Source organism: Anolis sagrei, chromosome 4 (assembly GCF_037176765.1).
Source record: "Anolis sagrei isolate rAnoSag1 chromosome 4, rAnoSag1.mat, whole genome shotgun sequence".
Classification (NCBI taxonomy): Eukaryota; Metazoa; Chordata; class Lepidosauria; order Squamata; family Dactyloidae; genus Anolis; species Anolis sagrei.
The window spans coordinates 18,041,318-18,067,751 of NC_090024.1; the positions used below are offsets into that span (position 1 = coordinate 18,041,318).

At 46.8% G+C, this 26,434-nt stretch overlaps 1 protein-coding gene across 1 annotated transcript; it reads right to left on the reverse strand.

The window, feature by feature from the left end:
- Positions 1-14,905: 14,905 nt before the first annotated feature.
- MYC (MYC proto-oncogene, bHLH transcription factor) lies at positions 14,906-26,011 on the reverse strand. Its single transcript, XM_060775869.2, has 3 exons — positions 25,837-26,011; positions 20,738-21,506; positions 14,906-16,112 (listed from the first exon to the last, which is right to left on the reverse strand). Exons 2-3 carry the CDS (start codon positions 21,477-21,479, stop codon positions 15,541-15,543), a joined length of 1,314 nt encoding a protein of 437 aa, XP_060631852.2. The 5' UTR covers positions 21,480-21,506; positions 25,837-26,011; the 3' UTR covers positions 14,906-15,540.
- Between the last annotated feature and the right edge of the window lie 423 nt (positions 26,012-26,434).

The window sequence follows — 26,434 nt, forward strand, 5'->3', positions numbered from 1 at the left end:
TGGCCAGCCATTCAACCAGCCTCTCAGCCAAGGGGAGGGCTGTTTCTGAGACTCCAAGCTGGGAGGGGAGAGCAGGTGTGCTTGGCACATGGCAGTGTGGTGCGCGTGTGTGGTGGGGGAGAGCATGTGAGGCTGCAGGGAGGCTTCTGTGTGGGAAGTTTGGCCCAATTCTATCGTTGGTAGAGTTCAGAATGCTCACTGAAAGCGAGGAGGAGCTGTGGAGCCTTCTCACCAAGGAGAAAGAAGAAAGTTCAAAAGCTGGGTTGCATTTAAATATTGTAAAAAAACCTCCAAGATTATGGCAACCAGACTGATTGATAACTGGCAAATAGAGGGAGAAAACGTGGAGGCAGTGGCAGGCTTTGTATTTCTAGGTGCAAAGATTTCTGCAGATGCAGACTGCAGCCAGGAAATTAAAAGACATTTCCTTCTTGGGAGGAGAGCAAGGACCAATCTTGATAAAATAGTGAAGAGTAGAGACATCACACTGGCAACTAAGACCTGCATAGTTAAAGCAATGGTATTCCCTGAAGTAACCTATGGATGTTAGAGCTGGACTATAAGGAAGGCTGAGAGAAGGAAAAGAGATGCTTTTGAACTATGATGTTGGAGGAAAATTCTGAGCGTGCTTTGGACGGCAAGAAGACCCAACCAGTCCATACTTCAAGAAATAAAGCCCGACGGCTCACTGGAGGGAAGGATATTAGAGGCAAAGTTGAAGTACTTTGGCCACATCATGAGAAGACAGGAAAGCTTAGAGAAGACAATGATGCTGGGGGGAAAGGAAGGAAAAAGGAAGAGGGGTTGACCAAGGGCAAGATGGATGGATGATATCCTTGAAGTGACTGGCTTGACTCTGAAGGAGCTGGGGTGGTGACGGCTGACAGGGAGCTCTGGCATGGGCTGGTCCATGAAGTCATGAAGAGTCGGAAGCAACTGAGCGAAGAATGCTCTTTGATTGTAGATGAACTATAAGTCCCAACAACTACAACTCCCAAATGTCAAGGTCTATTTTCCCCAAACTCCACCAGTGTTCACATTTGGGTATATTGAGTATTTGTGCCAAGTTTGGCCCAGATCAGTCATGATTTGAGTCTACAGTGCTGTCTGGATGTAGATGAACTACAACTCCAAAATTCAAGGTCAATGTCCACCAAACCCTTCCAATATTTTCTGTTGGTCATGGGAGTTCCGTGTGCCAAGTTTGGTTCAATTCCATTATTGGTAGAATTCAAAATGCTCTCTGATTGTAGGTGAACTATAAATCCCAGCAACAGCAACTCCCAAATGACACAATCAGTGCATATTCAGCAGCAGAGAAGCAAAGCACCAGGGCAGATGCCTTCACTGTATCTGGTTGTGATCCCAGGTTGTGCCAGTTAGCTTTCGTACAATGTTATTTCTAGCACCCACTTTTTGCTTGATAGTCAAGCAGTGCTTCTTGTAAGTCAGAGCACGGTCCAGAGTGACTCCCAGGTATTTTGGTGTGCTGCAATGCTCTAATTGGATTCCTTCCCAAGTAATCCTCAGAGCTTGATATGCTTCTCTGTTCTTAAGATGAAAAGCACACATCTGTGTTTCAGATGGATTAGGAATCAGCTGGTTTCCTCTGTAATAGGTGGTCAGAGCACCTAGAGCTTCAGAGAGCTTCTGTTCAACCATTTCAAAGTTCCCTGTTTGAGCGGTGCTGGTGATGGCATAATTGTCAACAGGGGGATATGAGAGAAGCTTCCCCACAGAATTGTAACACATCCTGGTGTCCCCATGGCAACTTATTTGAAGACAGCTGATTCTCTTACACCAGAAGTGACTTGCAGTATGCAACCTTCCTAATGCTGATGCTGCACAAAAGTGTCTAGTTAGGAAGAGTAAGGAGACTTTGACTAAGAGTAAGGAGCTTCATTGTCAGGGGGTTTGTTAACGAAGGTATGCTTATGCAAGTTTTGACAAGTGCTTGTCTCCCATTTCTGCACTTTTTCTACCCTTTGTGACCATATACTTATTAATGTGCCAGAAGTTAAAAGGGCTAATGAGGTGAGCAGGTCTACTTTCATCCCTTGTCATTCTTCCTTTTGAAAATCCAGAAACAGCTTGTTCTATTTATCCCTCCTAGAGCCTAGTTTTCCTTCTACAAACCTGTTAACTTATAGTACCTAATTATACAATCTTTTATAAAGAATTAAAAAAAAACCTACAGGGAAATCAAACTGTCACATCATTATGGCAAAGTGGCTTGCAGAGAAAATTGGACACGTTCCCAGAGGAGAAAGCTGCTAGGCTGACAGAAATACGTAAATATGATATTGTTCTAAGATTTATCAATCAAAAGGTGTGTGTGTGTGAGTGTGAGTGATTGTAGGCTTCTATTTATCTATTGCTTGCATCTCCTTCCCCTTTCAGTTTGAAAGTAAGCATGATGCAGGGCTTAGATCCAGGGATTGAAAATATATGGCCCTTTGAAGGGGCCCACAAAGGTCTTGGGACTTCAAACACGATATATCTAAGGGGAAAATTGGCCACTCTGAATTCTGAGCACAGAAAATGACTCTAGGGCAGTGTTTCTCAACCTTCCTAATGCCGCAACAACTTAATACAGTTCCTTATGTTGTGGTGACCCTCGACCATAAAACTATTTAAGTTGCTACTTCATATCTGTAATTGTGCTACTGTTATGAGTCATAATGTAAATATCTGATATGCAGGATGTATTTTCATTCACTGGACCAAAAACCTGATAAGCCCAGATTTGAATATTGGTGAGGTTGGGTGGGGGTGGGTAGGTAGGATTGATTTTGTCATTTGGGGGTTGTAGTTGCTGGGATTTATAGTCCACCTACAATCAAAGAGCATTCTGAACTCCATCAATGGTGGAATTGAACCAAACTTGTCACACACAACTCCCGTAACCAACAGAAAATACTGGAAGGGTTTGGTGGGCATTGACCTTGAGTTTTGGATTCATAGTTCAACTACAACCAGAGAACACTGAGGCCTCAAACAATGATGGATCTGGACCTGAGCCATTCCCAAGACCTGAGCCATTCCCCCTCGATGGACTCCCCCTCGATGGACTGTCACCTTGTCGTGGTGAGGGGGCTTGCGTGTTCCGATGAACCTGTGGGCACAACAACTGGAGTCGTGCACTCCCAGGAGTGGCCGCGGGGGGGGGGGGGGTCCCAGACCAAGCACAGTCCGAAGACCCAAAGACCTCAACGGCGGAGCAGGCGGAGGATAACATGGCACATGTTACAACGGCTGCGAAGGCGGAAGAAGGCTGCAACAGACTGAGAAGCCACGGTCATTGTGTTAAACTACATCACCAGTGGAACCTCATCTGTGAAGACTGTGTGTTGTTCAGTTGTGCACTGACCTCCACACATTAAAAAAACCCACGCACAGGCGTCTTCCAAAGAAAACAAAAACCAAGCAACCAAAGTCCCATGGCGATCAGCGAGTGGCGACGGGGGCAGGACTGTGAAATCTGGAAGCCCCTAGTCACAGACTGGCACATGGGCGGTGGGTACGGACTCAGTCGTTCTACCTCAAGGTCCGAGGCAGTTGAGTAGTTCGGCAGCTGTATCCGCGACTGAGCAGCCCTATTGAGGACCCACTCTGCTCACCCCACACGGGGAGGGGGCTAGAAAAGGTGCCCTAAACATAGTCTGCCTCACTTATCCCTGACTGGACTGCCGCGTCCAGTGGGGTCACCACTCTGCGGCCAAAAAAGGAAAATGAACTTCGGTACGTGGAACGTACGGACTCTGATGGACAACAGTGACAGTGAACGCCCCGAACGCAGAACTGCCATCATCGCAAGGGAGCTGGGACGCTTCAACATCGACATAGCAGCCCTTCAGGAGACCCGGAGAGCAGGAGAGGGACAGCTGAAGGAAGAAAAAGGAGGCTACACCTTCTTCTGGAAGGGACTGCCCGAAAAAGACCAAAGAATGCACGGAGTTGGCTTTGCCATCAGGAATGATCTGGTGAAACATCTGTCCGAAGCACCCACTGGCATCAACGAACGACTCTCAACCCTCCGAATTGATCTTGCCAAAAACCAACGGGCAACCATCATAAGTGCCTATGCACCAACACTAGACGCTGATGAAGACATCAAGGAGAAATTCTACTGTCAGCTGGACAACGTCCTATCGGGGATACCTAAGGAGGACAAAATCATTCTCCTGGGGGACTTCAATGCAAGAGTCGGGCGAGACTTCGACCTGTGGCCAGGCACCATAGGAAAAGATGGGGTTGGAAACAGCAACTCGAATGGCATCCTGCTTCTCACCAAATGTGCGGAGCACAACCTTGTCATCACCAACACGCTCTTCCGCCAGAAAAACAAGTTCAAGACATCATGGAAGCACCCACGGTCAAAGCATTGGCACCTCTTAGACTATGTAATCACACGTGCCAGAGACCGCCGTGACGTACTCCTCACAAGAGCCATGACAGGTGCTGACGACTGCTGGACCGACCACAGGCTAATCCGATCCACGATGGCTATCAAGATTGCCCCCAAGCGCAGACTCCAAGGAAGAAAGACAAGGCGCAAAATGAACACCCAAGCCCTTCAAGAGCCCTCCAGGCGAGCCCATCTCCAAACAGCACTCAAGGACCATCTACCCACAGTACACCCCGAAAATGTTGAGGAACACTGGAACAAACTGAAGACCTCCATCATCCAAGCCTGCGAAGAATCTATTGGATACCAAGCCAAGAAACATCAAGACTGGTTTGACGAAAATGACATCGAGATCCAACAGCTAATCGACAAGAAAAGGAAAGCCTTCCAAACATGGCAGAGAGACATCAACTGTGCTGCTAAGAAAAAGATCTACGCCAGTGCAAAAGCTGAGGTCCAAAGAAGGACAAGAGAACTCAAGAACATCTGGTGGACAAAGAAGGCTGAAGACATCCAACACCTGGCAGATACCCATAATGCTCAAGGATTTTTCAAAGCCACAAAGGTCATCTATGGGCCAAGAAACCATGGCATACAGCCTCTACGCTCATCAGACGGAACCAAACTCCTGAAGGACCAAAAGTCAATTGCACTACGTTGGAAAGAACACTACCAAAGCCTTCTAAACCGCAGCTCCAGTGTGGCCGAAGAGGTCCTCTCACAAATCCTGCAACAACAAACCAGGGATGAGCTTGCAGCACTGCCTAGTTTGGAAGAAGTCAGCAATGCCATCAGCCAACAAAAGAACAACAAAGCCAGCGGACCGGATGGGATCCCTGCTGAAATCTTTAAAGAGGGAGGACCTGCGCTGACACACCAACTCCACCAGCTCATAGAAAAAGTGTGGGTGACCGAGAAAATCCCAGCAGACTTCAAGGATGCCACCATCATCACCCTCTTCAAAAAAGGGGAAAGAACAGACTGCGGAAACTATCGAGGTATCTCCCTTCTAACCTCCGCTGGGAAAATCCTCGCAAGAATCCTTGCAAACCGCCTTCTGCCCCTCTCAGAAGACACCCTCCCAGAATCCCAGAATGGCTTCCGCCCCTCCAGAGGAACTGTGGACATGATCTTCACTGCACGACAACTCCAAGAAAAATGCAGGGAACAAAACCAACCTCTGTACATGGCATTCATCGACCTTGCAAAGGCATTCGACACAGTGAATCGCAGCGCTCTCTGGACCATCCTCCAAAAAATCGGGTGCCCAAGCAAATTTGTGAACATCCTGCGGCTCCTCCACGATGACATGATGGCAACAGTCTTGGATAGCAATGGCTCCCAAAGTGACCCATTTAAGGTGGAATCGGGTGCCAAACAGGGATGTGTTATTGCCCCAACTTTATTCTCCATCTTCATCGCCATGATACTACACCTTGTTGATGGGAAGCTTCCCACCGGAGTGGAAATCATCTATCGGACAGACGGCAAGCTATTTAACCTCAGCAGACTGAAAGCCAAAACCAAGGTTACAACAACATCTGTTATAGAACTCCAGTATGCTGATGACAATGTCGTCTGTGCGCATACAGAAGAAGATCTACAAGCCACTCTCAACACCTTTGCAGAAGCATACACAAAGCTTGGCCTGTCACTGAACATCGAGAAAACCAAAGTGCTGTTCCAGCAGTCACCAGCCGCCCCCTCTCCAATGCCAGAGATACAGCTTAATGGCGTAACATTAGAAAATGTCGACCATTTCCGCTACCTTGGCAGCCACCTCTCCACCAAAGTCAACATCGACTCCGAAATACAACACCGCCTGAGCTCTGCCAGTGCAGCATTTTCCAGAATGAAGCAGAGAGTGTTTGAGGACCGGGACATCCGTAGGGAGACCAAGGTGCTTGTCTATAAAGCTATTGTCCTCCCAACCCTGCTATATGCCTGTGAGACGTGGACTGTCTACAGACGTCACATGCAGCTCCTGGAACGATTCCATCAGCGCTGCCTCCGGAAAATCCTGCAAATCTCCTGGGAAGACAAGCGGACAAACGTCAGCATGCTGGAGGAAGCAAAGACCACCAGCATTGAAGCAATGGTCCTCCAACATCAACTCCGCTGGACAGGCCACGTTGTCCGGATGCCTGACCACCGTCTCCCAAAGCAGTTGCTCTACTCCGAACTCAAGAACGGAAAACGGAATGTTGGTGGGCAGGAAAAGAGATTTAAAGATGGGCTCAAAGCCAACCTTAAAAACTCTGGCATAGACACTGAGAACTGGGAGGCCCTGGCCCTTGAGCACTCCAGCTGGAGGTCAGCTGTGACCAGCAGTGCTGCAGAATTCGAGGAGGCACGAGTGGAGGGTGAAAGAGAGAAACGTGCCAGGAGGAAGGCGCGTCAAGCCAACCCCGACCGGGACCGCCTTCCACCTGGAAACCAATGCCCTCACTGCGGAAGAAGATGCAGAGCAAGAATAGGGCTCCACAGCCACATGCGGACCCACAAGGAAACCCATGATGGAAGACCATCTTACTCGTCCAACGAGGGATCGCCTAACTAACTAACTATTCCCAAGTTTCAAATGTTGGACTTTTGAGATTCGGGCTGCAATTCCTTCTGAGCCATTGAACTCAGAAGGTGCCCTTAGCCTATCACCTTCTTCTCTTTCTCTCTCAACTTTGCCTACCTGGTAGGCAAAGTGTTGTGAGACTCGATTAGGAGTAGGAAGGAGACAAGCAATGTGTGTTCATTTCATACTTTGCAACATCACACAAAGGAAAAGTGTGGCTTGGGTATGGTCAAGATGGAGGTAAAGACTGCAATGGAATGCTTTAGCCTGAGTCTACCGGGAAGCAGTGGCATAACAAGGATGAGGTAATAGAAGTGGGGGGCAAGCAATAAGTGTGTATATGGTCCCCAAGAACAAGCAGGAGCAGGAGGAAGTGAGGTGGATTTAGCCAGAGATGTGGGCACAAGCCTGATGCTCCATGGGCTCCACTCCACAGGGCTGAGGATGATGACACAGAGATCTGGGACTCTTGCAATGGCAGTGTTGCCTGGCTTTTGTGATGCTCTGAGAATGTGTTTCCTTAATGCAGTAAAAACTAGGGTTGTGCGCGGATCTCATTTCCTTCAGTACCTGCGGCACCTCCAACACCTTCAGGAGCATGTAATAGGAAGGAGCCCCCTACCTCGACACAAAAGCAAGCAGGAGCCGATCACGGGTTCCCCCTCTGCTCTTGTGAGCACGCGGGGCTCCACGACTTCTTGTCTTGGAAAGAGAGAGTGCATGTGTGGCATTCAGGCCCAACACGCCTGTCTGCCTGCAGCCAAGCACCTCCTCTGGAGTATGAAAGTCAGAATTTGCCGCCTTGCCTTTTAAAGAGAGTGTGCATGTGTGGTGTGCAGACCCAGTGCGGGTGCCTGCCTGCAGCCGAGCACCTCCTCTAGAGTAAGAAAGTCAGAATTTGGCTCTGTGCTTTGGATAGAGAGAGTGCGTGTGTGGCATGCAGACCCAGCACACCCATCTGCCTGCAGCCAAGCACCTGCTCTAGAGTAAGAAAGTCAAAACTTGCCTCTTTGCTTTCGAAAGAGAGAGTGCATGTGTAGCGTGCAGTCCCAGGTCAAGTGCCTGCCTGTAACTGAGCACCTCTCCTCTAGAGTAAAACAACTTAAATGCCTAAAATGACAGGAAGGAGAACCTGGAAAGCCCCCTCTGCCAATGGGCTGATAGAAAATGAATCTTTCAGCATCCCAGAGCGAAAACAGATATCTGACCTTCTGATTTCGGGAGGCTCCCAAAAAATGGATCGGGGCCAACACCGAAAGCTGGGGCATGAGCAAATCCAAGGTTTACCCCAAATGCACAAGCCTAGTAAAAACTTTATAAGAATAGTTGTTGGCACCAGGTGGGAAGGCAATAACAATATCGACATATCTCAGCCACCTTCTATCTACCTTCCCAGCTAGCCACTTCTTCGAATGAAGCAAGGACTCCTTGACAACTGTCTCTGCCTCCAAAATTCATACCAGGTATTCAACAGCAATGTAGTCACAGTAGTGTATGGTTTGAAGCACAAAATTTCTTAAAACCTTGGTATGATATGTTTTAGAAATATGACCACAGCCAAGCAGAGGCGGCCCTAGGTAATTTTCAACGGTAAGCAAACAGTATTTTGCCCCCCCCCCCCCCCAACCAATCACTGATATATATTTTCTGTTCGTCGTGGGAGTTCTGTGTGCCATATTTGGTTCAATTCCATCATTGGTGGAGTTCAGGATGCTCTTTGATTGTAGGTGAACTATACATCCCAGTAACTACAACTCGCATATGTCAAGGTCTATTTTCCCCCAAGCGCGCCTCAAGAGCACCCCTGGGCAAAATCAACTATACTGCAAATGCTTACTTTGCGTAATGGGTTGAGCTGCCCCTGCAGCCAAGCAAAGTATGGAATACAGGCATCAATGCCGTCCTTGGAATGAAGCCCTAATAAACATAGCATGGAACCGTGGTTTGAGAGTTGGACTTCGAAGAAGAGAGTTTGAATCTTCACTTGGCTATGGAAACACCTGGGTGATTTTGGTCAAATCATATAATTTTCACTGCTGCTACTCCAGTAATAGGCAAACTCTGAGGATGCCTGTCATAGATGTGGGTGAAATGTCAGCAGAGAATGCTTCTGGAACTCACAGCAACTCAGTGATTCCGGCCATGAAAGCCTTCAATAATGGCTTGACTTACAGTCACTGTAAGTCAGAAACAACTTGAAGGCACAGAGCAACAACTTAGTTGCTGAGTGTTGTGTGGTTTCTGGGCTGTACGGCTGTGTTCTAGCAGCATTTTCTCCTGATGTTTCACCTGCATCTGTATGCCTGGAACCTTCAGAGGATCCAACCACAAATGCAGGCAAAACATCTGGAGAAAATGCTGCTAGAACATGGCCATGCAGCCCGGAAACCACACAACACCCCAGTGATCCTGGCCATGAAAGCCTTTGACAACTCAGCTGCTGTTGTTGCTGCTGCAGCTGGCACAACCTCTGCAACTCTTGGCCGCAGCCCATCAGCCATATGCTTCCTGAAAGTTGCTCTCATTTATTAATACAGGGATAATGTAAATGAGAGGTAGGAATCATGCAGCTCTCCACATGTGGAATTCCTTATGATGTGTTTAGTAATTATTGCTGAATATAGTTTTGTCAGATAGGAGAGGGGATGTTCGAAATGATCCAGCCTGGATTGGAGATGCACTGTTTCATGGAAATGCAGGATTTCACCACTACATTGCCCTGATGTAGTTTTAAACACTCTTAGCATGCTTTTTTCCTGTGTTTTGCTTGCAGATTTACTGCAGTCATTGTCTAATACAACAGCTGAGTTTCCAACCTTTTTTTTAAACCAGGGACAACTTGACCAGGAACCACTTAGAATAATAGAATCATAGAGTTGGAAGAGATCTCATGGGCCATCCAGTCCAACCCCATTCTGCCAAGAAGCAGGAAAATTGCATTCAAAGCATCCCCGACATATAGCCATCCAGCCTCTGTTTAAAAGCCTCCAAAGAAGGAGACTCCACCACACTTTGGGGCAAAACTGCTTAACAGCTCTTACAGTCAGGAAGTTCTTCCTCATGTTCAGATGGAATCTCCTTTCTTGTAGTTTGAAACCATTGTTCCATGTCCTAGTTTCCAGGGCAGCAGAAAACAAGCTTGCTCTCTCCACCCTACGACTTTCTCTCACATATTTATACATACTATCATGTTTCCTCTCAGCCTTCTCTTTTTCAGGCTAAACATGCCTAGCTCTTTAAGTCGCTCCTCATAGGGCTTGTTCTCCAGACACTTTATCATTTTAGTCACCCTCCTCTGGACATAATCCAGCTAGTCAACATCTCCCTTCAACTTGAACAGGGACCACTTTGACCAGGGACCATTCACCAACATTAGTACCAAAAGGGTTAGAAATCAATTTTTGGTCAACTTTAGATTCTGTTTGGTGATTTGGGGTGCCAATTCAGAAAATTACATTGGATAGACCACATCAGCTCTAGTTTCTGATACAAAATTTATTTATTTATTTATTTACTTTACTTTACTTCTATACCAGTAGTTGCCATCTACTCGCCCACAGAAAACCATATTTAATGATCTAGAGCTGATGTGGTAGTAGTAATCTTTTGTAGTCAGCCTCTCTTCTCCCAACATCCCTGTTGCCTCAGCACTATAAAAGGGTTTCATGAGACTAGTCGCTCTCGTTGCCATGTGATTTTGATGCAACTGTGAAGTAATGGTGAGGCTATGGACCATATTTTAGTTCTTGTGGAACACTGGTATTCCACGGACGACAGGCTGGGAACTACTGACCTACATAGAAGATAGTACAGTGGGCCCTTGGTATCCACTGGGCTTTGTTTTCAGACATCCCCATTGCCTTGGCACTATAAAGAGGGTTTTGTGAGACCAGTCACTCTTGCCACATAGTATCAAAGCAACTGTATAGTAATGGTGGGGCCATGGACCATATTTCGTTCTTGTTGTCCATGGATCACAGGTTGGGAACCACTGACTTACATAGGAGATAGTACAATGGGCCCTTGGTATCTAGTGCACTGTGTTTCCAGGCATCTCCGTTGCCTCGGCACTATAAGAGAGTTTAATAAGCCCAGTCACTCTTGCCACGTGGTTTTAAAGCAACTGTGTAGTAATGGTGTGGCCGTGGACCATATTTTTGTTCTTGTGATCGACAGACCACAGGACGGGAACCACTGACCTACATAGAAGACAGTACAGTGAGACCTGGTATCCACTGGGCTTTGTTTCCATACATCCCTGTTGCCTCGGCATTATAAGAGGTTTTGCGAGAGTAGTCACACTCGTTGTTGCGTGGTTTCAAGACAACTGTGTAATGATGACGACCATATTTTCATTCTTGTGGTCCATGGACCACAGGTCAGGAACCACTGGCCTACATAGAAGATAGTACAGTGGGCCCTTGGTATCCACTGGGCTTTGTTTCCAGACATCCCCATTGCCTAGGCACTGTAAGAGAGTTTCGCGAGGCCTGTTGCTCTCGTTGCTTGGTGCTTTCAAGGCAATTGTGTAATAATGGTCAGACTACGGACCATATGTTCATTCTTATGGACCACTGGTGGTCCACAGACCACAGGTTGGGCACCACTGCGCTATGTCCTACTCTCTGGAGCTGCAGAAAATAAGTTTGCTCCATCTTCAAAATGGTATGCTTTCAAAGACCGAAGCATAGCTATCATGTCACCCCTCCAAGCTACACACACCCAGCTCCCCAAGTTCCTTCTCATAGAGCTTCCAGATCTTTTGTTGCTTTTCTATGAACTTCTTCCAGCTTGTCTTGAATTCTGGTGCCCACAACTGGACACAGTATTTCAAGTCAGGCCTGATCAAAGTAGAACAGAGTGGTACTATTCCTTCTCTCGACCTGGACACTATGCTCCTATTGGTGCAGCCTAGAATCACATTGACATTTTTTTAATCTACTGTGTTCCACTATTGATTCATGTTCACTGAGTTGTTGTAGATTTCTTCGGGCTATATGTCCATGTTCTAGAGGCATTATCTCCTGACGTTTCGCCTGCATCTATGGCAAGCATCCTCAGGTAGTGAGGTCTGTTGGAACTAGGAAAAAGAGTTTATATATCTGTGGAATGACCAGGGTGGGACAAAGGACTCTTGTCTGCTGGAGCTAGGTGTGAATGTTTCAAGTGACCACCTTGATTAGTATTTGATGGCCTGCCAGTGCCTGGGGCAATCTTTTGTTGAGAGCTGATTAGATGACTCATGTTCAGCTTGTGGTCTACGAAGATCCCTTTCACATGTACTTTTGTCAAGCTAGATGTCACCCATCTATAGTTGTGAATTTCATTTTGTTTTAGTTGAGTGTACCATACATTCCCTGCTTTCAAAATACTTAATGAGAAGCCTGACTGGAACCATGTCATTTGTTCACAGATGTTGTAAGCAAGATAAATGGTGGAAAACCAGGGTTTGGGGTTTTCTCTTACAAAACTGGCAACAGTTAGACACACCCTGCCTTGCGCCTGTAAAGAGTTCTGTCAACATGGATTGGGCAATAAAACATCTTCTGTTTGTTCCCACATTAATTGGAACATATGGTCTTCCGGTGAAGCTGGTGCCCAAGGAAAAAAAGACGGGCATTGTCCTTACTGCTAGCGGCTGGTTGCGGGTGGTTCAGTTAGACAACCAGTGGTTTGTTACTGTTTTTTTTCATTTCCAGATCATATTAGGAATTGCATAAGTGGGTGAGTGCTTGCACTAACAAATCCACTGTAGAGGGAATAAAGGTATAATTGCAAGGACATTCAACCTGTTTGGGAAGGTAGCACAGACCTGCCTGAACAAATCCCAGAGCTTTTGATTCCGTTGGGAGGATTTGCATTGAGAGAACTGTGCACAAAGACTATCCTGGCCCATTTGCATTCATTCATCCTTTGGACAATTCAGTGCTCCAAAATCCTCATTTCCTGCTTATCCATGTTTTCAAATAAAGGTATAGAAGTAACGTAATTCACGGGGCTGTTGTGAGAGTTCAAAAGTTGGAAAACATTGCCTGAACCAATTCAATTGTCCCCAAGTATGGAAACTGAATAAAAATAAATCCCTGATACTCATAGAATTGTTGAATTGGGAGAGACCTCGTGGGCCATCCAGTCCAACAACCTGCAAAAAAGTAGGAAAATTGCATTAAAAGCACCCCTGACATATGGCCATTCAGCCTCTGTTTAAAAGCCTCCACTTCTCTCCGGGGCAGAGAGTTCCACTGCTGAACAGTTCTCACAATTACGGAGTTTTTCCTCATGTTCAGGTGGAATCTCCTTTCCTATAGTTTGAAGCCAGTGTTCCACGTCCTAGTCTCCAGGGCAGCAGAAAATAAGCTTGCTTCCACTGCTGAACGGCTCTCATGAGGAAGAACTTCCTGTGAGAGCCGTTCAGCAGTGGAACTCTCTGCCCCGGAGTGTGGTGGAGGCTCCTTCTTTGGAAGCTTTTAAACAGAGGCTGGATGGCCATCTGTCAGGGGGTGATTTGAATGCAATATTCCTGCTGCTTGGCAGGGGGTTGGACTGGATGGCCCATGAGGTCTCTTCCAACTCTTTGATTCTATGCTCCCTCCTCCCTATGACTTTTCCTCACTCTCTCACACACACAACCATAGTTGGAAGAGATTTCATGGGCCATCCAGTCCAACACCCTTCCTAGAAGCAGGAATATTGCATTCAAAGCACCCCTGACAGATGGCCATCCAGCCTCATGTCTCCTCTCAGCCTTCTTTTCTGCAGGCTAAACATGCCCTGCTCTTTATGCCGCTCCTCATAGGGCTTGTTCTCCAGACCCTTGATCATTTCAGTTGCCCTTTCCTGGACATATTCCAGCTTGTCAACATCTCCCTTCAATTGCTGTGCCCAGAATAGGACACAGTGTGATTTCACGTGTGGTCTGACCAAGACAGAATAAAGGGATAGCATGACTACCCTGGATCTAGACACTAGACTCCTATTGATCAAGCCTCACCTGTTTTCTGCTTCCCTTGAGACTAGAATGTGGAACAATGGTTTCAAACTGCAAGAAAGGAGATTCCACCTGAACATGAGGCAGAACTTCCTAACTGTGAGAGCTGTTCAGCGGTGGAACTCTCTGTCCTGGAGTGTGGTGGAGGCTCCTTCTTTGGAGAGACTAGATGGCCATCTGTCAGGGGTGCTTTGAATGCAATTTTCCTGCTTCTTGGCAGAATGGGGTTGGACTGGATGGCCCATGAGGTCTCTTCCAGCCCTATGATTCTATCAGGACCTTGTTAACAGCTTGTTTATATTAACTTATGTTGTACAGTGGGTTGTATGTGTTAAATGTGTTTGTCAAATGTTTTGATACAGCCAATTGACTAATCAATAAAGTGTACTACTAATTTTTTCAACGAATAGCTGATAAAGAGTCTCAAACAATTTGTGGCAGCCACAAATAACGAAGTTTCTGGAGTCGAACAACTACTTTCAAAGCAAGTCTCGGACAATTAAACAGGAATAACACTCTCAAACCAGGAATGGAAATTTTGTTAGTGTTATGAAATCCCTTCTTCGGAAACCCTGGTTGTGTAATCTTCTTGAATGTGCTTAGATAACCACTTACTTCCACTTATGAAATCCCTTCTTTGGTAATTAATGAACAGATCCCAAGACAGACATATAAAGTTGTACATTTTTCGGGCTGTATGGCCATGTTCAAAAAGCATTCTCTCCTGACGTTTCACCTACATCTATGGCAGGCAGCCTCAGAGGTTGTGAAGTGACCTCACTACCTCTAAGGATGCCTGCCATAGATGCAGATGCAATGTCAGGAGAGAATGCTTCTGGAACATGGCTGTACAGCCCAAAAAGCTTACAACAACTTAATGATTCCGGCCGTGAAAGCCTTCAACAATACCGACATAAAAAGGCCGACAAGGCAAAGCCAATTACAATTTGGGCCAAATATTTTATTTATATATATAAAAGGAAAAATAAAATCATTTGTATTTTAAAAAAAAGAAAAAAAAGCTTTTTAAATAAAAATGTGAAATGTTATGGCACGAGGACAATTATAAGTTCAGTTGCCACAACCTAACATTTTTTGTAAAATTTTTCTATATAAAGATTTTTTTTATTAAAGTTATGTACATATTATTATTAGACTGTAAATATATTTACAAAAGATCCGGCAGCAACTTTTTTCTTTCTTTCTTTTTTTTTTGTTTTGTAAATCGTTTTTAAGAAAAAAAATGCTTTAAATAACGAAAAAAAGAAAGAAAGAAAGAAAGAGAGAGATAAAGTGAAAAAAAAAATAGGTTTTTCGCCCAAGCATTGAACAAGAATTCCGCCCAAAGTTTTTAAAAAGTTCGGAGGCAGTTTTTTCTGAGGTTCTGGACAAGGTTGTGTAGTTTCTGAGCATGCAACTGGAAAGAGTTCCATCGTCCCTACATGGCTGAATCCATCAGTCCTTTCTTTCTTGGTTTGTTTTGTTTCCGTCTCAATGGCGCCTCTTTCCAAAGTCTACATCTGCCTTTCCCCACCCAGTCAAATGTTTATTACACTCTTGTTGCCTTTCGTGCTTTCACACACAAGAGTTCCTTAGCTGCTGAAGTTTGTTTTTCAGCTGCTCCTGCCGCCGCCGCAGCTGCTCTTTCTCCGCCAAGAGTTTGTGCTCGTCCTCCTGGATGGAGAGGACGTATTCGGTGGCCTTTTTCAGGATGATCACTTTGGGCGCCTTCTCGTTGTTGGCCACCTCCGGGATCTGGTCGCGCAAAGCGAAGAAGCTCAGCTTGAGCTCGTTCCGCCGCTGGCGCTCCAGGACGTTGTGCGTCCGCCGCTTGTCGTTCTCCTCCGAGTCCGAGGTGCGGGGGCTGGAGCATTTGCGGTTGTTGCTGATCTGCTTGAGGACCCGGCCACTGTCCAACTTTAGCCGCTTGGCCGCCGAATACTCGACGCGGGTCGAGGGAGGGGCGGCGTAGTTGTGCTGGTGGATGGGGACGTGGCAGCGCTTGAGGACCAGCGGGCTGTGGTGGTGCTTGCTGTGCCCTCGGGATGAGTGCGTGCTGGGCTCGGACCTCTTCGCCGCGGGCTGCCTCTTCTCTACCGTCACCACGTCAATTTCCTCCTCCTCCTCTTCTTGCTCTTCCTCCTCTTCTGCAGACAGAGAAAGGGAAAAAAACAAGGATACATTAAGCTCTTTCATCTCCTGGAATATATTGCGCCTTTTCAACTACGGAAACGCTTATTGACTCAAACCTATAAAGGAGGACACGCTGATCTTCATAGTACAATACACTCTATAATCTGAAAGCCACTCTCTTGAAGGGTTGAGGATGCAATTTCTTACACAACCGAACTAAGAGAGCTGTTAAGACCCAATTTTCTGCAGTGTATGACTCTGCAAAAAGCTGCTAAGTGTATCCAAAGATGCTTGAAATGATGGAGTTGTGTAACACTAAACAGTCAACCAAAGACAGCAGCCTGGTATTTGGACATGTTGACAAGAGAGGTGGGTTTCTGCTGCAGGGAATTGGATCGTATCTCCTAGTACTAGGAATATTGCAATCTGGAAGTGTTATCTCCCAAGTGTTTGGGACTTTTAATTGTTTCCCTGAACTCACTTTTACTTGGTAGGAGCCTCCCCTGATCCCTTGTGCCACCTGAACTGGTCAACTGAAAGACTGGTAGTTCGAATCCAGGGAGCAAAGTAAGCTCCCGTCTGCAGAGCTCTAGCTTCCCACAGAAGCCTCCCAACAAGATGGTAAAACATCAAACATCCACAGGTTAGCTGGTGTCTTTTGATTGGTTCCCTTCAGATCAAAAGATTGGAGTGGCTTGAGAAACTGCAAGTCGCGTCTGGTGTGAGAGAATTGGATGTCTGCAAGGATGTTGCCCAGGGGACGCGTGGATGTTTGATTTTTACCATCCTGTGGAACGATTCTCTCATGTCTCCGCGTGGGGAGCTATAGCTGACAGACTGAAGCTCACTCCTCTCCCAGGATTCGAACCACCAACCTTTTGTTCGACCAGTTCAACCAACACAAGGGTTTAACCCAGTGGTCCTCAACCTGTGGGTCCCCAGATGTTTTAGTCTACAACTCCCAGAAATCCCAGCCAGTTTACCAGCTGTTAGAATTTCTGGGAGTTGAAGGCCAAAACATCTGGGGACCCACAAGTTGAGAACCACTGGTTTAACCCATTGCGCCACTGAGGGATCCTACCCAGTAGAAGTGAGTTCAGAAAATTATAATCCTAAACACATGGGAGAGAACACTAGGCTCTGCCAGATTGCAATATTCCTATGTACATTGGAGCACCATCAACAAAACTGTCATGTGTGCAACAGTTCTGTTCATACTTCTGCGCTACTTGAAGGACGGTGAAGACTAACTAAATGCAGTGGCAGCTCCTACATATATGTATCTACCTCAGGCTTTAGTCTGAACTTTACCAAGCCCCTTAGGGTACATTTACACTATAAAATTAATGAACTTTTACTACAATGGCTCAATGCTATGAAATCCAGAGAGTTGTAATTTGGTGAAGTACCAGCACTCTTTGGCAGAGATAACTAAAGACCTTAAAAGACTACAATTGCGGTGATTCTGTAGCATTGATGCAGCTGAAGTGCATTAATCCCACAGTGTAGATGCACCCATAGCACTTTCAAGTAGTTCAGACTGAAACCCAGAGCAGACCCCATCACACACTTCCCTCTCTGGATCTGGAAATCACCTGTAACTTAATAGGAAATAGAAGATCCAGATTGTTGTGAGTTTTCCAGGCTGTATGGCCATGTTCCAGAAGCATTCTCTCCTGATGTTTCACCCACATCTATGGTAGACATCCTGAGAGGTTTGTGAGGTCTGTTGGAAACTAGGCAAGTGGGGTTCATATATCTGTATATATCTCAATCAGGGCCGGTTAACACATACCCAGAAAGGATTCCTGCAGGCAGGAAACAGCCAGGCTTTGAAGCTGCAAGGCCATGCAATGCTAATCAACGTGCCCAATTGCAACATTTACACTTGCCTTGAGCAGACAAGAGTTCTTTTCCCCACCGTGGACATTATTCTACAGATATATCAACATTTTCCAACAGACCTCACAACCTCTGAGGATGCCTGCTATAGATGTAGGAGAATGCTTCTGGAACATGGCCATACAGCCTGGAAAACTCACAGCAACCCATGGCCGGAATCACTGGGTTGCTGTGAGTTTTCCAGGCTGTATGGTCATGTTCCAGTAGCATTCTCTACTACATCTATGGCAGGCATCCTCAGAGGTTGTCCATGGAAGCCTTCCGACAACAAATAGAAGATCCATTTGCGTGACTTGGGATGAACAATGAGACTGCTCAAGGCAAAAGAGAGAAAGACTGCTGCAGCCACACCCAGGAGCTTAACCTACATAAAAATGCAGGCTTCAATTCCAGGAACACCTTTAGTGCTCCATCCTCACCCCATTCCCAATTCCCAGTAGGCATTCCTCCCTGTGGATCAAGTTTTTGGGAACTGATGCCACAGACAAGAAGATTGGTGAGTTGTGCTCTTGAGAGCAGCTGCAAGCCCCCTTTCGAGCCCTCCTTGATGCTCTCCTGACTCTTTCCCAGTCTCTGCAGGTCAAGCCAAGGGCAGGTTAAGATTAAAGGAATTCAAAAGTTCCCGCTCCTCCTCGCTCCAGAGGCCCGGTCTGACCCCATCAGTGAAATTTAAGCCGTCCAATCTTTTTTTCCCCCTTTCCAGGAAATGGAATTCATGGGAAGCCCAGCCATGTGTGTCACTAATACGGTATTAAAAAAAACAACAACAAAGTTTAACCCTACATGTATCTCCTTAGAAGTTAGCCATACTGAGTTCAATGAGACTCAATGGGATGGCATTGGAGTTTCCTTCCAAGCACACAAAGTTCAATGGGACTCAATGGAAAGGCATAGGATTTTCCTTCCAACTATATCTAGTTCAACGGGAAGGCATAAGATTTTCCTTCCAAGCACACAAAGTTCAATGAGACTCAATGGGAAGGCATAAGATTTTCCTTCCAAGCACACAAAGTTCAATGAGACTCAATGGAAATGTATAGGATTTTCCTTCCAATCACACAAAGTTCAATGGGACTCAATGGGAAGGCATAGGATTTCCCTTCCAACCACACCAAGTTCAATGGGACTCAATGGGAAGACATAAGATTTTCAGTTCAACCACACCAAGTTCAATGGGACTCAATGGGAAGGCATAGGATTTATCTTCCAACTACACCAAGTTCAATGGGATTCAATGGGAAGACATAGGATTTTCCTTCCAAGCACACAAAGTTCAATGGGACTCAACGGGAAGGCATAGGATTTCCCTTCCAACCACACAAAGTTCAATGGGAGAGATCTGGAAAGGCCAGCAGGACTGGAAAAGGTACACACTGGAAATGTTGAGTGTTTATTTTCATCCCCAGTTAGCAAAATCAATAGTAAATAGTAGATTGTGCTGTGTATGACTACACTTCCTTCTAGCATACTGATCTGAATCTGATTGGTTGCTCTCAAAGCCATTGATTCAGGTTGTTGAATGGCACGTGAGTCCCACTGGTGCACTCAAGCGAGTATAGTTTGTACTAACCAATAGGATCCCAGCAGAGAAGGGCTTCAATAAGCCAGCATTCATTGACTACACTGGCTGGGACTTATTGCATCCAATAATAATAATAATAATAATAATAATAATAATAATAATAATAATATAATAACAATAACAACTTTATTTTTATACCCCGCCAACCATCTTCCCTATGGGACTCAGGGCAGCTTACAAGGGACAAGCCCAAAATTACAATTGAAAAACCACAAGTAAAACACTTTAACCCAGTGGTTCCCAACCTGTGGGTCCCCAGATGTTTTGGCCTTCAACTCCCAGGAATTTCTGGGATTTCTGGGAGTTGTAGGCCAAAACACCTGGGGACCCACAGGTTGAGAACCACTGCTTTAACCAGTTAAAAACATCAGATAAAAACAAATACAACACAATTATAAACAATATAAAAATAATATGGCTGTGAGAAAAGAACATAGCTGAGGTATAGATTCAATGAGGCTCTGGAGACACAATCCCAAACAAGGTGCAGTTAGAACAGGCTTGGGGACCCACAGGTTGAGACCCACTGCACTAAAAGGACCTGCAAGATCTGCATGTAGTAGATCAAATGGATTCTCCTGGCATTTCGCCTGCATCTATGGTAGGCATCCTCACAACCTCTGAGGATTCCAGCCATAGATGCAGGCAAAACATCAGGAGAAAATACTTCTGGAACATGGGTTGTTGTAGGTGTTTTGAGCTGCATGGCCATGTTCTAGAAGCATTCTCTCCTGACATTTTGCCTGCATCTATGGTGGGCATCCTCACAACCTCTGAGGATGCCAGCTATAGATGCAGGTGAAACATCAGGAGAAAATACTTCTGGAACATGGATTGTTGTAGGTTTTTTGGGCTGTATGGCCATGTTCTAGAAGTATTCTCTCCTTGCCTGCATCCTCAGAGGTCTTGCCTGCATCCTCAGAGGTTGTGAGGTCTTCTGGAACATGGCCATACAGCCTGAAAAACTCACAACAACCCATTGCCAGTTCTGGTCTTCCTTTTTATCAAACAGCAACTCCATAGGATTTACTATGTGCTCAGGACAAGCCATAACCTTTCCTCAGCACAGTAAGTGCAGTGTGATGGGCCTTTGGTATTATTGTTATTAAGTCAACACAGTCTAGAAAGCCATGCACTCAGAAGCTGGATACTCACCGGAATCACTGCTGGTGTTGGGCGGCGTGTCTAAGAGTATCGCCACTGGGTGGACTTCTGGAGAGATGGGCTCTTCCTCCTCCTCCTCGATTTTGGGGGTTTTCTCTGCCAGAGGGTAAGGGAAGACCACAGAGGGGTCGATGCAGTCCGCAGCAGAGGCGCCCAGGTCTTGCAGGTAAGTGGGCGAAGAGGAGGTCGATGAAGACGAACAGGAGGAGACAGCGGTGGACGATGGGGATGCCTGCGGAGAGCTGGGCGATGTGCTGCCGGTGCTGCCACCCCTGTTGTGTACTGAGCTGTTGATGCCACCGTCCCTCCGTGCGGCTTGGTAGGAGGCCAGCTTCTCGGAGACCACCTTCTGGAGCTTGGCGGCAGCCGAGACACCGCTCCACATGCAGTCCTGGATGATGATGGACTTGACGAAGGCGTCGTCGTCCGGGTCGCAGATGAAGCTCTGGTTGACGGCGTCACTGCCCAGCAACTCGGTCACCATCTCAAGCTGGTCGGCGCTGGAAGGGAAGCATCCGCCCCCGCGGCGGCTGGGCGACAAGGGAGGGGTGGGCAGCAGCTCGAACTTCTTCCAGATGTCCTCCGAAGGGGCCGGCGGCTGGAGCTCACAACCTCGGTGGTGGGCCGACAGGTAGAAGTTCTCCTCCTCGTCCTCGAAGTAGAAGTAGGGCTGGACCGAGTCATAGTCATAATCATAAGTCCGGCTCGGAAAACTCGGCCCAGTGAGAGGCATCGTGGCGGCGGATGATGGTGGTGGCGCCTAAGAGCGAGAGGAATAAAACACAGCCAGGGTCTGGTTAGTGGCCTGAATCAGTCCTGCCTTTGGGGAGTCAAAAAGGGTGGGATTCGCTTCCCCTTCCTTCCAACCCCATTTCCACCCATACCTAAAACCCCCTTTTAATTATTTTGTAATTAAAACCTTAATAAATCTATATAAATAAAAATGTAATGTTCAATGTATTGTCGAAGGCTCTGAGGATGCTTGCCATAAATGCAGGCGAAAGGTCAGGAGAGAATGCCTCTAGACCATGGCCATACAGCCTGAAAAAAACCTACAACAATGTAATGTTCGTTGTGGGATTAACAGAACTCAAAAACCACTGGACGAATTGACACCAAATTTGGACCCAAGACACCTAACAACCCAATGTATGTTCTTCACTCAAAAAATGGATTTTGTCATTTGGGAGTTGTAGTTGCTGGGATTTATAGTTCACCTACAATCTTCTGAACCCCACCAACGATGGAATTGAACCAAACTTGGCACACAGTTCTCCCATGACCAACAGAAAATACTGGAAGGGTTTGGTGGGCAATATCCTTTGGTTTTGGAGTTGTAGTTCACCTACATCCGGCAATCACTGTGGACTCATACAATGTGGACCAAACTACATGAATACTCAATTTGCCCAAATGTGAACACTGGTGGGGTTTGGGGAAACTAGAATCTTGACATTTGGGAGTTGTAGTTGCTGGGATTTATAGTTCACCTACAATCACAGAGCATTCTGAACCCCACCAACAATAGAATTGGGCCAAACCTCCCACACAGAACCCTCATGTAGGCCACAGCAACTTGTGGCATGGGACGGCTTGTGTGTGTGTGTATATATATATATATATATATATATATACACGCACATACATACATATACATACACACACACACTTTAAAGGTGGAATTTAGTCCTGCCATGGCTCAATGTTTTGGATCATGGGAGTTGCAGTTTGCATGCTCTTTAGCCTGTCGAGGGCTGAATCAGTGCTATGCTTCCCACCTTTGGGAGTCAAAAATGTCCTGCCACAGCTCAGGGTTATAGTATCATGGGAGTTGCAGTTTGCATGCTCTTTAGCCTGTCCAAGGCTGATTCGATGCAATGCTTCGCACCTTTGGGAGTCAAAAGGTTGGGATTTGCTTCCCCTTTCTTCCAACCCCATTTCCACCCATACCTACCACCCCTTTTCAATCATTTGTGTAATTAAAACCTTAATAAAGATTTTTTAAAAAAAACAAAAGATGGAATTTGGTCCTGCCATGGCTCAGTGTTACAGTATCCTGGGAGTTGCAGTTTGCATGCTCTTTAGCCTGGCTCTTCACTCATTGGTGCCGCTTTACCTGCCATGCCTCATTGCTATAGGCTTGCAGTTTTGGAGAGGCACCAACAGTCTTTGGCCAAACTCCTGTTTGGATTTCATAATTGCGAGACACAGTAGTGTCAAACTGCATTCATTCTACATTACAGACCAGGCATGGGCAAACGTTAGCCCTCCAGTTGTCAGGAATTGTTGGAGTTGAAGTCCAAAACACCTGGAAGGCTAAAGTTTGCCCATGCCTGCTATAGACACACTCCTAGTCATAGGAGAACAGCTTTCTGGACAGTCAAAAGAGTGCTTTGCAGAATGTATTCAGCTTGACACCACATTTAAATGTGATGGTTCAATGCTATGGAATCATGGGAGTTGCAGCTTGACAAGGTCTTTCGCCTCCTCTGCCTCTTTAGACTACAAATCCCAGGATTCTATAGCACTGACAATCAAACTGCAATCATTCTACAGTAGATTAGGGCAAACTTTGGCCCTCTAAGTGTTTTGGACTACAACTCCCACAATTCCTAACTGTTAGGAATTGTGAGAGTTGGAGTCCAAAACACCAGGAGGACCAATCTACACTGTAGAGCAGGCATGAGCAAACTTGGGCCTTTCAGATGTTTTGGACTACAACTCCCACAATTCCTAACTGTTAGGAATTGTGGGAGTTGGAGTCCAAAACACCTGGAGGACCAATCTACACTGTAGAGCAGGATTGAGCAAACTTGGGCCTTCCAGGTGTTTTGGACTACAACTCCCACAATTCCTAACTGTTAGGAATTGTGGGAGTTGAAGTCCAAAACACCTGGAGGACCAATCTACACTGTAGAGCAGGCATGAGCAAACTTGGGACTACAACTCCCACAATTCCTAACAGCCAGTTAAGCTGTTAGGAATTGTGGGAGTTGTAGTCCAAAACACCTGGAGAGCTCAAGTTTGCCCATGCCTGCTCTACAGTGTAGAGATGAATCTGATTCTAAGGGTGTCTATAAAGCCTATTTATATTATTTATATTATTTAATATATATTTATATTTACAGGGTGTCTACAGCTTCTTAAATGGACTTAAATATACTTCCTCCCACAAACAATACAAGAGAAGGCAAGTCGGTTGAAATGTAGGACAACAGTGGAAACGCCGGTGGCGGGGTTCGAACTCGCGACTTCCCGGGAGCCACCTTAAGGGAGAGAGGGGGAAAAAAAGCGAGAGTGGAGCGCCTACCGCGGCGCGCCACCGCCTCCTCCATAGACTCGCCGCGTCTCCTTCCCGCTTTTCTGCAGTCCCGCCTCTTTCTCTGTCTCTCTCTGCCCGGAGGTAGTTCGCTCTGTCTACGGCAAGCCTGAGCTGCGGATCCAAGGGCGAGGAGGCGCCACTCGGCCCGGAACCCGCCTCCCTTCCTCCCAAAGGGAGACACACAACACAATCACACCATTCCTTGTGTTGCTGTGAGTTGCCCGGGCTGTATGGCCACGTCCCAGAAGCATTCTCTCCTGACGTTTCGCCTGCATCGAAGATGCAGGCGAAACGTCAGGAGAGAATGCTTCTGGGACGTGGCCATACAACCTACAACCATCGCCTTTAAAGCGGTACCAAACTGCGTTCATTCCGCAGCGTAGACGCCCTCCTCTAGGAGGAGATCCACGCCCACTATATGGGGAAAACCCGAAATGATCCGGATTTAAACCTCCCGGGGATGAGAAACGGCGCAAGGCAATCCCGGTCCAAATTAAAACCGCATTGGGGGTTCTTTTGGGTGCGTCTACACTGCAGAATTAACCCGCTTTGATACTGCTCCCCATTGTCATGCCTCAATGCATTATCTCAACAAGGACTTTAAACCTTTCAGACCCGGTTCAAGTTAAAACCGCATTGGGGTTGTTCTGAGTGCGTCCACACGGCGGAATTAACGCGCTTTGATACCATTTCCACTGTCATGCACTCAACACGGGCTTCAGCCTTTCAGACCCGGTTCAAGTTAAACCCGCATTGGGTTGTTTCTGGGCGCGTCTACACTGCAGAATTAACCCGCTTTGATACCGCTCAACACTGTTCTGTCTCAATAAGGACGTCAACCTTTCAGACCCGGTTCAAGTTAAACCCGCATTGAGTTTCTTTTTGGGTGCGTCTACACTGCGGAATTAACGCGCTTTGATACCACTTCCACTGTCATTTACTCAACGAGCACTTAAACCTATCAGACTCGGTTCAAGTTAATACAGCATTGGGGTTGTTTTGGGTGCGTCCACACTGCAGAATTAACTCGCTTTGATACCACTTCCACTGTCACGCACTCAACACGGACTTCAATCTATCAGACTTCAACCTTTTAAACCCGGTTCAAGTTAAACCCGCATTAGGTTTCTTTTTAGTGCGTCCACACTGCAGAATTAACGCGCTTTGATACAATTTCCACTGCTATACACTCAACACGGACTTCCAATTTTTCAGACCCGGTTCAAGTTAAACCCATATTGGGGTTGTTTTGGGTGCGTCTACACTGCAGAATTAACGCGCTTTGAAACCGCTCCCTACTGTCATGCCTCAATACAGTAGCTCAACCAGGACTTTAAACCTTTCAGACCCGGTTCAAGTTAAACCTTTAAACCCGGGTTGTTTTTGGGTGCGTCTACACTGCAGAGTTAACCCGCTTTAACACCGCTCCCCAGTCATGACTCAACCAGGACTTTAAACCTTTCAGACCCGGTTCAAGTTAAACCCGGGTTGTTTTGGGGTGCGTCTACACTGCAGAATTAACCCGCTTTGACACCGCTCCCAATGCTGTAGTTCAACAACCTTCCCTGACCAAAAAACGACAAACCCCTCTTTTCTCATAGCAGCAAGTCAAAGTGTTACGAAACCGCGTTAACCTTCCAGTGTAGATGCCCCAATTCAGAAGTCCCGCCACTCCGTTGGGACTCATTCTCCCGGGAAGACCAAACTCCCATCCGCACGGGAAGACAACCAAACCAAGCCATACTATTCCGGATCTGACTCCACTTACCGGTTCCTCCCAAATCCCGGCCAGCAAAGCGGATCGGGCTCGAATCGAGCTCAAAAAAATAGAGGCAAAATCAATCAATCCCAGGCGTGGAGAAAGTCCGGAGCTTTCGGAGCGCTCACATCGGTTGTAGAGTCCCAATTGAGGTGTGTAGACAGAACCGGCGCGACTCCGGATTTCTTAGAAAGGCGTCCCAAAGCCGGGTTGGCCAACAGCGGGGGAGCCTGCAACGTCTCGGCGGAGGAAACCAATCCCTTCCCCGCTCCTTTCTCCTTCTCCCTCCTCCTCCTTCTCACAGATCCTTCCTCCACTAAGAGCCAAGCGGCTTTGACGGCTCCAGCCGGTGCGAATCCCCCTTTTATACCTCTCCCCGGCGGGAAGCCCCGCCCCCTTTCGCCCTTTTTCCCGCCAAACAAGCCGCGTCCGCCCGGCTCATTTCCATAGGAGCAGGCGGCGCCTTTCTTTTCTCTCTCTCTCTCTCTCTTTCCCCCTCCCTCGCTTTGGAATGATAATAGTGACGGGAGGGGGGAAAAGGAGGAGGCGAGTCCACGCCCACTTACCCTAAGGGAAGGGGCGTGACTAGGATGACCGCGACCCTCTC

Bases quoted from the DNA above. Each gene is read 5' to 3' on its own strand.
- MYC (XM_060775869.2), bottom strand. From the start codon at position 21,479: ATGCCTCTCACTGGGCCGAGTTTTCCGAGCCGGACTTATGATTATGAC. The intron at 16,113-20,737 runs GTGAGTATCCAG...CTCTGTCTGCAG, and splicing joins CAACACCAGCAGTGATTCCG to AAGAGGAGGAAGAGCAAGAA.